Consider the following 13,849-nt stretch of genomic DNA (forward strand, 5'->3'; position numbering starts at 1 on the left):
TAGTAGTAGCAGTAGTAGTAGTACAAGTAGTAGTAGTAGTAGTAGCAGCAGCAGCAGCAGCAGCAGTAGCAGCAGTAGTAGTAGTTCTAAACAATACGCCATCCAAAAGAGGTGACCTCATAGTAACCTACCCATGTGTACCTGAGTATCCAGATGTAATGGTTTCATCGTTTATGTAGCACTGTCATGGCGATTTAAGCTAAAGCAACGATAGTTGTAGTTACCGTGCCTGCTAAGACTTTGGTGTATGACGCGAGAATGTGAGACTTACACGAGGTACCAGCCGACATAGTACTGGTCGTGTCCAGACTGTATGGTCGTCACGGCACCAGCCCATATCACTGAAACACAAACAGTCTCTTTACCCTGTCCCAGACAGTCACATTCACATTGCTATGGTCGGAATCGGGATTCTACTATAAACAGTCTACTATACCTGCAATGGCAGTGAGGACCACTGTCTGCTATACCTGCAATGGCAGCGAGGACCACTGTCTGCTATACCTGCAATGGTAGCGAGGCCCACTGTCTACTATACCTGCAATTGCAGCGAGACCCATTGTATACTATACCTGCAATGGTAGCGAGGACCACTGTCTACTATACCTGCAATTGCAGCGAGGACCACTGTCTGCTATACCTGCAATGGCAGCGAGGCCCACTGACTGCTATACCTGCAATGGCAGCGAGGCCCATTGTCTATTATACCTGCAATGGCAGCGAGACCCACTGTATACTATACCTGCAATGGTAGCGAGGCCCACTGTCTACTATACCTGCAATGGTAGCGAGGCCCACTGTCTACTATACCTGCAATGGTAGCGAGGCCCACTGTCTACTATACCTGCAATGGTAGCGAGGACCAATGTATACTATACTTGCAATGATAGCGAGGCCCAGAGTCTACTATACCTGTAATGGGAACGAGGCCCACAGTCTACTTTACCTGCAATAGTGGCGAGGCCCCATAATCTGCAGATGATAGTGATATTGGCCAGGAAGAATGGTTCCCGGGCATAGCCCCCTGAGGTGTTAGCATGGAGAGGCTGTTTCTCCATGCTGTTGGTGTTGTCTCACGTGCTGTTGGCCTTCCTATGTTCACCAGCAGTATATCCATTAGGTTTCACATTTCTGAAACATCATATATTGCCTGGAATGGAGTAAAGCTGGTGGACATCATGTCAGTTATATCAATGAACCGACTTTCCTACGTGTGAAACTGGCCCATTATTAAATATAAGAGTAGACTTCTGACTCCTGACTGACAGCGTGGTCAGGTGATATCTGACAGATACATCTGGCATTGTTATCCGTCTACACAGTATCACATGGAAGCACTTTTCACAGACAACATACTGAGGTGACATCTGACAGATACTGTTCAATTACATCTGGCACTGTTCTCTGTCTACACAATGTCATATGGAAGCACCTGTCACATATAGACACCTGGCTGACAGCGTGGTGACGTGATATCTGATAGATACTGTTCAATTGCACCTGGTATTGTTATCCGTTTACACAATGTCATGAGGAGGCACCTGTCACATACAAACATCTGACTGACGTATTTGGCAACAGACTTATCCGAGATACCCATTTTATATGCTTCATGATTGGTTTGAAATGTGTATCACTTTTTTCAAGCTTTTGCTCGTCAAGCATCCTTATAAGCGTCATCACGAAGGCTAAGACTGACCTTAATCTCACTTACAAGACTTCTGTGAATTATTAGGTGATACATATCATCGTATTCCAGTTGTTGATCGACTATTGCTGTAATTGACACGATTATTTACGAACTGCTGTATATTTTTTCTTAAACTTCTTCAATGCACGGACATTCAGGTTGTTAATTTATGAAGCCCTCTATCGCCACTTGCTAATGGAGGGGTATGATCTACACGATTCAGAAAGACCTGTTTTTCTTATTGTTTCGTGAACTATCGTCGTTAGAGACGTTACACCTAAAACAGAAATTATGTGATAATAAGAATAATAATAATATTAACAGCCAACAAACCTGATCTTGTTCTTGTTGATAAAGCCAATGAAATTATTTATATCATAGAATTTTCTGTCCCTTTTGACAGCAATGTGATTGGCAAGATTCAAGAAAAGCATGATAAATATGCGGACCTCGCCTTTGAAATGTCTCGCTTGCATCCCAAGTACACTGTTGTCAGGCTCCCAATTGTTCACGGTGCCCTTGGTTTGGTACCTTCTGATCTCTTGGCGCAGATCAGGAGAGTGCTCGGGTTCTCCACCGGGAGCACAGCCCTTCTGACAATCTGGGTAATGCAGAAGGCTGCAGTTTTGGGGAGCCTTCATATTCTCCGGAAAGCTCTTGGTGGGTTCGACTAGGCAGTGTTTTCTGGGAGAAGTCCCATTCGCTGTCTGGGCTGCGTGTAGAGGGGGTGAGGGCCATGAGCTGATGATGAGCCTTACCGGCCTGACTGTGCCAGGATCACCCAAACCCTCTCTGCTGCGTATCAATCTTAATCTGTAGAACATATAACAGTACCCGGCGACTGTAACCTGGAGGCACCACGGGTCAGTGATTATGACCATTCAATGCATGAGAAAGTAACTAGGTCGTTTGTCTGTTACATCTCACCAGATTGCCTGAAACATGTCATTAAAAAGTCCAAATCTAATACAGCTCCAGGGCCTGATGGCATTCGAAACCGGTACTGGAAACTGTTCCCTTACTTCACTGTTTTAACTCTCTTGTGGACACAGGTGATGTTCCTCCATGGTTCTGCAAAGGTCGAACTATACTCCTTCCCAAAAAAGGAGACTTGACTGATCCCCAAAACTATCCCCCGCCCTATTACATGTTTGAATACTCAATACAAATTATTCACAGGGTATTTGACGAACCTCGTGTCACCTTACTGCTCTTCCAATGAGATAATTTACAGAGAGCAGAAGGGGACGAGAAAGGGATGTTGGGGGTGCAAGCATCAACTTCTTGTACAGAAAATGATTTTGGAAGAGGCTAAAACGCACCACCGCAACCTCTCCATGTGCTGGATAGCCTATAAAAAGGCATATGACTCTGTCCCTCACGAATGGATTCTGAAGTGTCTTCAGTGTATTGACCTCCCTGAGCGACTACTTGATTTACTCAAGTCTTTAATGAGTTGCTGGTCGACTCAACTTGAGATGTACTCGCAAGGGCAGGTGCAGACTTCGGAATCTATTCCAATCAGGAAGGGAATATTTCAAGGGGACTCCTTCAGTTCTTTGCTTTTTTGTCTGTCTTTAAATCCTTTGAGTTTTCTGCTCAGTAGGGAGGAGGGCTACCATCCCGGACCTCCTCAGCACAGATCCCCAACACCTCTTACTCATCTCCTCTACATGGATGACATCGAGCTCCTTGCGAAAGGAGATACTAATTTGAAAGAACAGGTTCTCCTTGTCGAGTCCTTCTCTAATGATATTGGCATGACATTTGGACTCGACAAATGTAATACTCTTCATCTGAAACGTGGCAAGGTATCCAATGATGGATCGGTCAGGTTCCAAGGGGACGAGTTATTGAGCATCTTGTGGAAGATCAGGCCTACACCTACCTTGGAATGCAAGTTCGAGACCAGCTCCAGAATGCCCAGATTCAAGATAAACTTCGGGCCGAGTGTAAATCTCGTTTAAAGAAAATCTGGAGCTGAGAGCCAAATGCTCGAAACAAGGTCAAAGCCACCAATACTTTTGCTGTGCCAGTCCTCTCCTATTCCTTTGGAGTAGTTGCTTGGACAAAACAAGACATCCAAGGTCTTGACCGCCTGACTAGAAGGATCATGTCTGATAACAGAGCACACCACCCTCGTTCCTCTCTTAATCGTTTATACATGCCAATCAGTTCTGGAAGACGGGGTTTGAATAATGTGGAGGCTCTTGTGTACTTTTGCACATATTTATTTATCAGATGATCCTCTGGTTATGCGTGTCAAGACTCATGATGAAAGCAAGGAATTCCACAGCTATCTGAAGTGTGCCAAGGTTGTTGGACACAATTTGAAATTTGATTTTGCTCATGGTGATGTCCCGCTGGACGGTACAGCGATGGGAGTAAACCAGGTGAAGTCCTTTACCAAATCTGCCCAGAGTCGGTCCTTTGTGGAGAAACTGACTGAGAAGCCATTGCATCGTGTGTACATGCAGTGCGTGGAACAGAAGAGCAATCCAACTGACTCCTTCGCTGTTCTCAAATCTGAAACTGAGGGCTTGCTTTTTGCTGCTCAGGACCAGTCACTTCCCACTCGCAATCGCCAGAATGTGATCCTTAATCAAAATGTGAACATGAAATGTCGACTGTGCAATGAATTCACAGAGACTGCCCAGCACCTTGTCAGCGGATGTCCTTCCTTGGCACAAACAGCATACCTTAAAAGACGATGGCATGGCTCGCTGCTTTTGTTATCGTCTCCGCCATGCCTGTGGCTTTGACCTCGAGCTCCCTCCATGGTACGACCCTGAACGTGTCCAGGGCGTCCTGGAAAATGATGCTTTCAAACTTCTCCGAAATAGGCCAATATACAGCCTGAGACGAATTCCTGCCAACAAACCTGATCTTGTTCTTGTTGATATCATAGAATTTTCTGTCCCTTTTGACAGCAATGTGATTGGCAAGATTCAAGAAAAGCATGATAAATATGCGGACCTCGCCTTTGAAATGTCTCGCTTGCATCCCAAGTACACTGTTGTCAGGCTCCCAATTGTTCTCGGTGCCCTTGGTTTGGTACCTTCTGATCTCTTGGCGCAGATCAGATACCAAAACACAGGAATCGTCTGCGAGAGATGAAAATTAGAATTATTTGTTCCTGAGACGTTTTGCATCAGACAACGAGCAACATTGAACAGACATCCATGGACCTGTCTGGTACAGTGGTGACTGACTATTTCTACCTTGTGGTGCCTCGAACTGCGTCTGGCAGGTGTACCTCAACGGTGGCGACATCGTGTCAGTGTGAGGAGTCATATCCTACATACGAATATCTAACAGCGTTACAACGACCACATTCACCAGCGTCACTTGTTGTTCGAACATGCCTACAGTAAGGAGTTCGTGTCACTGTCGACTTCCTTCATAATTCAGACCCCAGTGCCTTGCCTTGACCTTGCAGATCTCCGGGTGATCAGGCGCGTAGCTTGATGCAAAAACTATAAATTTATACGTTTTGATAGCTCTGAGGACTTGTTCAACCCTTTCAGCAACAGTCATATGTTAACCCGGGCTTTTTCTACAATGGTAGCTACGCCTGTGGTCATACAGAGCAAGATGGGACAAACTCATTAGACCAGTACAACCGACTGAATTGTTGCAGGATGAATGTAACAGTGAGTGAGTTTAGTTTTACGCCACACTCAGCAATATTCCAGCTGTTTGGTGGCGGTCTGTAAATACTCGAGCCTGGACCAGATAATCCAGTGATCAACAGCAGAAGCTTCGATCTGCGCAATTAGGAACTGGTGACATGTGTTAGCCAAGTCAGTGAGTCTGACCACCCGATCCTATTGGTCGCCTCTTACAAGTAGAGTCGCCTTTTATGGCAAGTTGGGTTGCTGAAGGCCTATTCTACCCCGGACCTTCACGGGTCTGAATGTAACAGAATTCCACACGACTGAATTTTCAGACTTATACAGTCTGTGCCAAGGATGTGTTAAGCAGTGAAAATAGGACACTGTGCTCAAATCAAGTCCTGTTTTTCGCAACAGCACAATCACCACTGCCATTGTTTACAGAATATGTGACTATGAACAAAGCTACAGCCTTGTACCAATCAGGTTGGGTGAAATCTGAACATCTCATAAAACACCATTTGACTTATGCTATTCCTTTTGTTCACATTGTGCTAAATGTGTTCCAAGTGTCCTACCACCCAAGCGATTCATCAAGATAAAGATTGTGAGTCGACTATGCCCACTGCTCGCCCCATGGAATCCACATACAGTTAACTACAAGCCACTGTACTTGAATATGTCAGCTTAATTAAATCAATTATACGACACATGCATATTGGAGCAATTGCACATTGAGTAAACTCACGCTTCATGTCATTCACTAAACGCCGACATTATGCAATAACAATTCCGTTCGATTTTTATGTTAGTTATGATAATAATTGTTTGCTTATTGAGCGCATATACCATGCTTGTTTGAAATGATCTATCAACATTATCATCATCTTGCTGTCACTATTGTTTTCATTGCCTGCTCCCTTTCAGACTGCACAACAGAATGTGCTCGTGAGGCACTAAAAGGTTTAATGTCACATTACCACCTCATCCTACCGGGTACCCATTCGCTGCTGCGTGTTACCTATTTAGAGCTTTTCGTACGTTTCCTCGGATAAAAGGAATGATGTATTATTGCAGTGCCTCTGTGCTTTTTCCATCAAAACCAGATCTACCAAAACAGAGTCCCTTTGACGATTTCGACAACACCTTAAAGCATGTTTATATCAGTCTGAGAAACATATATTGAGGTCTTGAATCATGTGAATCTGGATGTATTTAATTTTAACAAGGGTCGAATGACGCTTTAGGATGGTGTCTGCTAAATAATGGATTCTGTAAGGAATTGCTACATTCAATGTAAATTCGAATATTGAATGGATAAAGTTATATGATGCAGAAATTATTGCCTCCGTCTTTATATCCTAAATATATATGTAGTAAATGTCAGTATATAAATATTTCACATTTACAGTGTGAGGAGTAATCTCTGGTATAAACTATAAATGATATCTCGTAAACATTGACGGGCAGAAACACTGAAAGCAAGTGATGACATACTATTAGTCATACAGCTGATCCCCACACATGTCGGCAATAGAGGCAGTCTACGGTTCACCAGCCCGTTCCGCGATGTTTTAATTAACTACGGCTGTGCTGTAACTGCTGGTACATGTATAAGCTGCAGCTATCATGGCATCAGGAAGTGAGCCAGTCAAGTTTTGTGTCGACACCACAAGATTATGAGCAAACTTTACACATCAGTGTTATATGCAATAAATGTGGCATACTGTGCGGTAAGTGTATCGTGTATTTATAGGCTTATGAACGGTACATTCTATAAGCCCGTGAACTAGACAAATGTAATTTATTCTATAGACCCGTGAACTAGAATCTTGTAATGGAGTTCTATTAATATGCCCATGGCGTAGATTACAGTGCAGGGCTATGTGAAATTAGGTGTATGGTACTACAGGAATGCGATCCCTGTTTCACTATACCGTCAAATTTAAAGCCGGGCAGACAATCTCAGACTCATTCTGTTCCATGCAGCATTCATCATGTTTTCAGTTACATGACGGTGGGTAAGCTTGATTTGACAGGAAAGCCCAAAGTTGCGACGGTCGTGAACGATTTGGTTTGGTTAAACAAAAACCTTAACAAAGTTAATTGACTAGAGTCCGACTGTGGGACTCGAACCTCTGAGAATTGGCTCCTAGCACACCTAGTTAGAGCGACTCATTTTTGCCGGAGTCAGTTTGGAGTAACGCCGCTCCGGACATTTTCATTTTTCTATCACATGTCTGGACGCTGGTAAAAAGACTTTTAAAAAATTCTTATTTTTCTCAAAAGACAACTGACCCTGTCGTGCTCCTAACAAGAGGACAAAGTTATACAGGGTACCATTCTTAAGCCGTACACTGAAAAAGCCAGGAAGCTCACTGTCCCATTTTTCAGGTTACTACAGTAATTCCTTAATTGTTTAAACGCGGTCGGTTCACTATATGTGAAATCTGTGAATGGTGCATCTTCACAAATGTCAAGGTCTAACACGCGACCCTGCATGTAAGACTAGCATTTCGAAGTTAGGTGACTCCATATGATCAGGAGTGATCCTTTATCCACCAGTTTGACAAATAAATGGGAAATGACGGAAGTGGTGACTCAATCACATCAAGTGGATAGAGTGACTCTACTACTGGAAATGGTCGCACCACGAGAGATGAGGTTCACTCATTGTTCCCGCTTTGGCTGTTTAACCATTAGGCCACGCATTCGCTTTTAGCCGATGCAGCATACGTAGCAGTATGTGTACAGTGACATCTACTGGAGATCTGTCTGCAATGGTTACGCCCCAGCGAATGTCTTTACGCTGGCGTTCAATACACAACTTCAAATGTCAGTTTATATACCATATCAATGGCCTATCTCACACCAAACAGAATGCTGGTGGTGCTGAAAGTGTTTCAGAGGACCTGAATTCGTGGTGAAATGTTAAACACACGCACACTAAAACACAACAGTATAATTTACCTGCGTTGAGCGGTACATCCTGTCTGTGAAACATCCACACACACGTGACGAAGGCTTGAGAACTGTCCCTCTCCGCCTACAAGCTGTCCTCTGCTAAACCGTCCCCAATTATCCTACATTCCACAGCGATAATTAAGCGGGATTAATTGTCGTAATATTTTCCAACAGATGAAATGTGGTACGCTTTCTCTGGATATATCAGGTTTTGAGATTGAAGAAGTCAGACCCGTTGTTTGTTAATTAGTTTACCGATCAAACTTCCTAAATGTCTGTGCGAAGTTGCCAGCGCTCAGCAACAGGTGGTCCACAGATGGCGCGGTACAGGGAAAATATGTGCCTCACAAACAGATCAATAACTCAATTCCGTGTCCACTGTCGCTATTTAGTATGGATCGTTGACCCTGGCAGAATATTAGTCGAGCACGTGTTACCAAGGTGTTGATATGCTGTATAGATATATTGCTTTGGTATATGTTTTTGTGCAGTGCCGTATCGTTTTTGGGGTTAAACTGTTGTCTTGCAGAGTTTCTGAACAGTTATTCCTAGACACTGCTTGAACATATACTAGTAATGTATTATCGGATTGGGGGTTAAACTGTTGACTTGTAGAGTTTCTGAAGTTATTCCAAGACACAGCCTGCACACCTAATGTATTTCGCGGCATTATTTTTACTTCTTAATGAGTATATGTATTTTAATGTATCGTAAGGTATACCGAGGTACTTCTAGGTATTTCAGGGTACACTGTGATATCTCGGGAGCACTTAGGGGTTTCTTTGAACATGTAAAGGTACTTATGGTATCTCGAAGTTTTTCTAGATATGTCCTGGTATTTCACGGTCTTTCGAGATATTCCGAGGCAGAGTATGGCCCCTCTTGTGTAGTTCAACACATGCTATTCAAGTTGCGCATGGGGACGAGCCATGGGGACCGAAACTAAACTGATATGATCACGATCAAGGATCGTAACGGGGACGAATGCGACATTCGAACGTAAGGGGCTAGAGGGAAATCAAATAGGAAGAAATGCTGTAGCGGCTGGGCATATGAACCTTTTTAGATGTGAATAATACCGATGTCCTGATATCCATGATGATCACACGCTTTATCCCCCAAACCCACTCGAGTACCCTACAACCACCATGTATTATGATGGATATGTCTTTTAAAGATTGTAATGGTAACTGTTTGTTCATTTGATAGACGCCACACCCAATAATATTCAAAAAGGTCTGCGTCCGTCGTGTAATTAATCAAATGGATGACCCAACCGGTGATCAATATTATGAACATCATTTGAGTGGAGGCCCTGCAATAAACCAAGTCACCGAATCTGACATGGTGCTAAGGTCCTGTTCTAAGGCGGCCAATGGTATCATCAATAGCTAAAAAAATCGGTACAGTTGTTTACGTGCCTCCAGTAATCCATCCTGTGCCACATGCGACTGGTTCAATGGTATGTTGTTATGTAAACGTCAATACGTCAGTCCTTGTATTATGACAGTTTGTATATTCATAGGTTCAGTGACCATGCTTGAACACTGTCAGCTTGTCAACTTTTCAACGACTGGCTGAGCTGGATACTCTTGATGTGGACTTACCACCGCAATGGTCAGTATTACGCTGTCAGCTTATTGTTGTAGAAATGCTTCAAGTGATGCGGGCCTCACATGCATTCAATTTCCACAAAACATGCGAGAACGGATATGGTGCAAAAAGAAAACATGCATAATCAGAGACGTTGGGATTTAAAACCACGATCATGGCACCTGGAAAAACGTAGGAACGCGCCTCTACACATCGAATTTCTGTGCCTTGTTTTGTGACTGTCCACCCTTGTCACGAGTATCCGTAAATCAGCTTACTTGTAGTCCTCCTTCGATGCCTTTCCACCGTTAACCTAACAAATGTGCTAATGTGATTATTATACGAAGGAATGATGTTTAACGGCGTAGTTGGCACTTTTGAGGTCATAGGATGGTAGCCTGTAAAGACCAGGACCAAACATACCGGTAATTGGCAGGGTGGTCAGTGGTGTATGCTGACTCAGCTGGATCACACACTGTATAGCCACCATGTCCTGCACATACACTAGGATCTAGTGTTACAGGCTGGGATGTGTCAGGATCTGGTGTAGTAACGGACTTGGACCGTTATCAATACAACAATGATTAGAAGGTGACATTATAATACAGCTAATATAAATTCTGCAGCGTCATACTAGTATACCGTTTTTTTTCACTTTTGTTTACGTTTTGCTTGGGTTGATCTTTCTTTCGAAAATGAACTTCAAACGGAGACTATCCAGTGTTTAATATATTTTTTATCTTGAAGTTAGGATCATATATGCAATATGGTGAAACAGACAAAGGAGACAAAATGTCAAAAACATTGACACTTCTGTCCGTGTGGCAAGTGAGACACACCGGGCTGACGTCCTGGGCATTGGTGACCTTGAGATTCACCATGTTTACTTTGACCATCCATTGTTTAACCTTCTATTTGCCTCTTACTAGTTCCACATCAACAGCCACTTTCGCACATTGATCTTCCAGTGCCTCGTCGTCCCCGGTAAAGCCAGTCTTAACCCATTCCCCAGCTGCCACCTGTTTGCTGCCTCTCCGATCACATTGTCATTCTTGTCAATTGTCCACTGCTTTTTTGTACTTTCTATCCCGGCTTTTGTGAAGACGTCCGTGTTTTCTCAGAAACACCCTCCACTGGGCTCATTTTTCTATCGTCGATCGGTCTTCTCCTTTCTCGTCATGCTTTCCTGGAATCTCCTCATTGTCTCCTTCCTCCTTCTCTGTTCTTCATCAGTCTCGCAGACTCTCCATCACCAGCAACAACTTTCCTCGACGTGCCAATTCTGGAAGTTACCATCCACTCCGGTAATGGTACAACATGGTTAACATGATGAAATCTTAACAGTAGCCATGATCTTGAAAATTATGTTTACTTTATTCAAATATACTGAAAGGCCACAGGCCTATAGTACAAGCAATCAACTTCAAAACTTTAGATAAAAATCATTGTAAGTACAGCATACAGATACAACATGCCATAGCATATCTTATTCAGCACATCACATGTTATGTAATTAGTTATGACAAATGGGTACCTACAAGTAACTAATATTATGTTCTAACATATATTCAGCTCTGATTTTCATTGCATAATGCACAAACATTGCCAGGTTTTGAAGTATAATTTTGTTTCTATTACTCAATAGCGCAACAAATTTGTGTTGGTTTGCATGCACACTGTAGTATTTGTTGATATAAAGATTTCTCAATCGAGTATACACCGGGCATATTAAAAGAAAATGATATTCATCTTCAATGGCACACTGGTCACAAAGCTTACAAATCCTGTTCTCTCTATCAATCGCTCTAAATCTTCCACTCTCAATATATAAATTGTGCGAGGAACATCTAAATCTACTTAACGCCGATCTAAACCTTTTGACATTAATAACTGACAGATACATTTCCTGGTCTAAATTATATTTAATCATTCTATAGTAAAGACATTTACTCGAAAGAGACATGTTTTCAAACCATTCTTGCAAATACATGTACATATCTTTTAGCCTTCTCGTTAATTCTGAAATAAACAAGTTCTTAAAATCGACATATTGATTGTTCCAGACATATCCAAAGCCTTTTGAGAATAGAAATTTTCTAATTGCAGTAACCCAGTTAGTGTGGCCGTTTCTATCAAATAGTACCAACATATTGTAGCATTTTTTGGGTAAACGATACGGGGGCATATTCAATAATTTTAACCAATATTTAATTACCTTTATACTCGTAAATAGCGACATTGGATATCTACCACATTCTCCGTAAACCATTAAATTCGTTGTATTGTGTTTAACACCAAGAAATTTCTTGCAAGCTTGTAATTGCACCCGTTCAATATCTGGTAGATGACTTAACCCCCAAATTTCAGCTCCATATGATATTATAGGGTAAATTTTTGCATCAAATATCTTGAAGTACGAACTTATATTTAAATCTCCAAATACATTCAGTTGCTTATAGAGACCTATCATGACCTTCTGAGCTTGCAGACTTGCGTATTTAGCATGTGTTAGCCATGAGAGACAGTGACTGAAAAATATTCCCAAGTATTTATACGAATTGGTGGTTTCTAGTTCTATGCCCCTGTACTGCCATTTCTCATTTTTCGCTAGGCGCCCTCCCCTTTTGAAAACTACTACTTTAGTTTTATTCCTGTTAACCTTTAACTTGTACTCATCACAATATGTCTCTAGTTCCATTATTAGTTTTTGTAAACCTGCCACAGTGCTCGAGAATAGGACAATGTCATCTGCAAAAAGCAGCAGAAATACGTGTACAAATTCTGGATGCAATTGGGTTCCATTTTCACAATTCATTTCAATTTGAGTTGCTAGTTCATTAATGAAAAACGAAAATAAGAATGGGCTAAGTATACAACCTTGCCTCACTCCAAGCTCTAGGTTAAATGTATCTGACAATTCATTATTATTTCTGACGCAAGCTTTTACATTTTCATAGATATTGTGTAACAGATTTTTCATTTTCGGGCTAAGTCCATGAGTACTGAATGTATCCCAAAGTTTCTTCCTGTCGACAGAGTCAAACGCTTTTTCAAAATCAACAAAAAGAGCATATAATTTACCACCCTTGAAATTAAGATAACGTTGTATAATACTATGTAAGATAAACATATTGTCTATGGTCGTATACCCATGTCTAAATCCAGCCTGAGACTCGCTGATTTTATTCATTGCTTCCCCCCACGTCACTAGTCTTTTATTTATGATAAAAGTGGAAACTTTACTAAAAATGCTTAAAAGCGTGATTCCTCTATAGTTGTTTGGATTGTCAACACTGCCTTGTTTATGAATTGGAACGATAATACCGATGGACCAACTGGATGGATACGTTCCACTTTCAAGAATGATATTGAACAACAGTTCCAAGTAGGGCGCTATTATATCTGCTGAGCTCTTAATCATCTCAGGTAAAACATCATCAACCCCAGGCGATTTATTACATTTTAAGTTATTGATACCATCAAGTATTTCTTCTCTACTGATCGGAGAATCCAACATATCCTTTGTTATTTCAAAACTAGAGTCAGAGGTTTCAGAAGCGTTTAATGTTTCTACCTTATCATTTACTCCTTTCTGTTGATCAGTTCTGAAATTGAAGAGGCCACTAAAATGCTGATGCCAGTCATTCATGTCAATACTGTTGTTTGATATGGTAGGATTCTTCAAAGACTTAAGTTTATTCCAGAACTTTTTTGAATCTGCTATATTATTTTCTATATCCGCTTTTTTGTTCTTATAATAATCAAGTTTTTTTTGTTTACAAACTGCATTATATTCATTTCTTACTTGACAATAATCTTCAAACGTTTCCTTGTCTTTTACCTTTCTAAACTTGTTTAGTAATTTACACCGTTTTCTTTTCAATTTTTTGCAAGTTCCATCATACCATTTGTTTGATATTCTACGTATCATACCAACTTTACGTTTCATATCTTCCGCTGCGGAACACAGTGCGTCTGTGACATATCT

At 41.7% G+C, this 13,849-nt stretch overlaps 1 protein-coding gene across 1 annotated transcript in view; it reads right to left on the reverse strand.

Annotated features, from left to right (window-relative positions):
- LOC137294884 (uncharacterized) overlaps positions 1-8,525 on the reverse strand; it is a 15,337-nt gene extending 6,812 nt beyond the window's left edge. Inside the window, exons 1-3 of the mRNA XM_067826028.1 lie at positions 8,275-8,525; positions 947-1,131; positions 272-341 (exon numbers count right to left, since the gene is read on the reverse strand). Of these exons, the coding sequence (XP_067682129.1) occupies positions 272-341; positions 947-1,058 (182 nt within the window). The 5' untranslated portion in view covers positions 1,059-1,131; positions 8,275-8,525. The remainder of the gene's footprint in view (positions 1-271; positions 342-946; positions 1,132-8,274) is intronic.
- Between the last annotated feature and the right edge of the window lie 5,324 nt (positions 8,526-13,849).

This window comes from Haliotis asinina, chromosome 8, assembly GCF_037392515.1.
Source record: "Haliotis asinina isolate JCU_RB_2024 chromosome 8, JCU_Hal_asi_v2, whole genome shotgun sequence".
In the NCBI taxonomy this organism is placed as follows: domain Eukaryota; kingdom Metazoa; phylum Mollusca; class Gastropoda; order Lepetellida; family Haliotidae; genus Haliotis; species Haliotis asinina.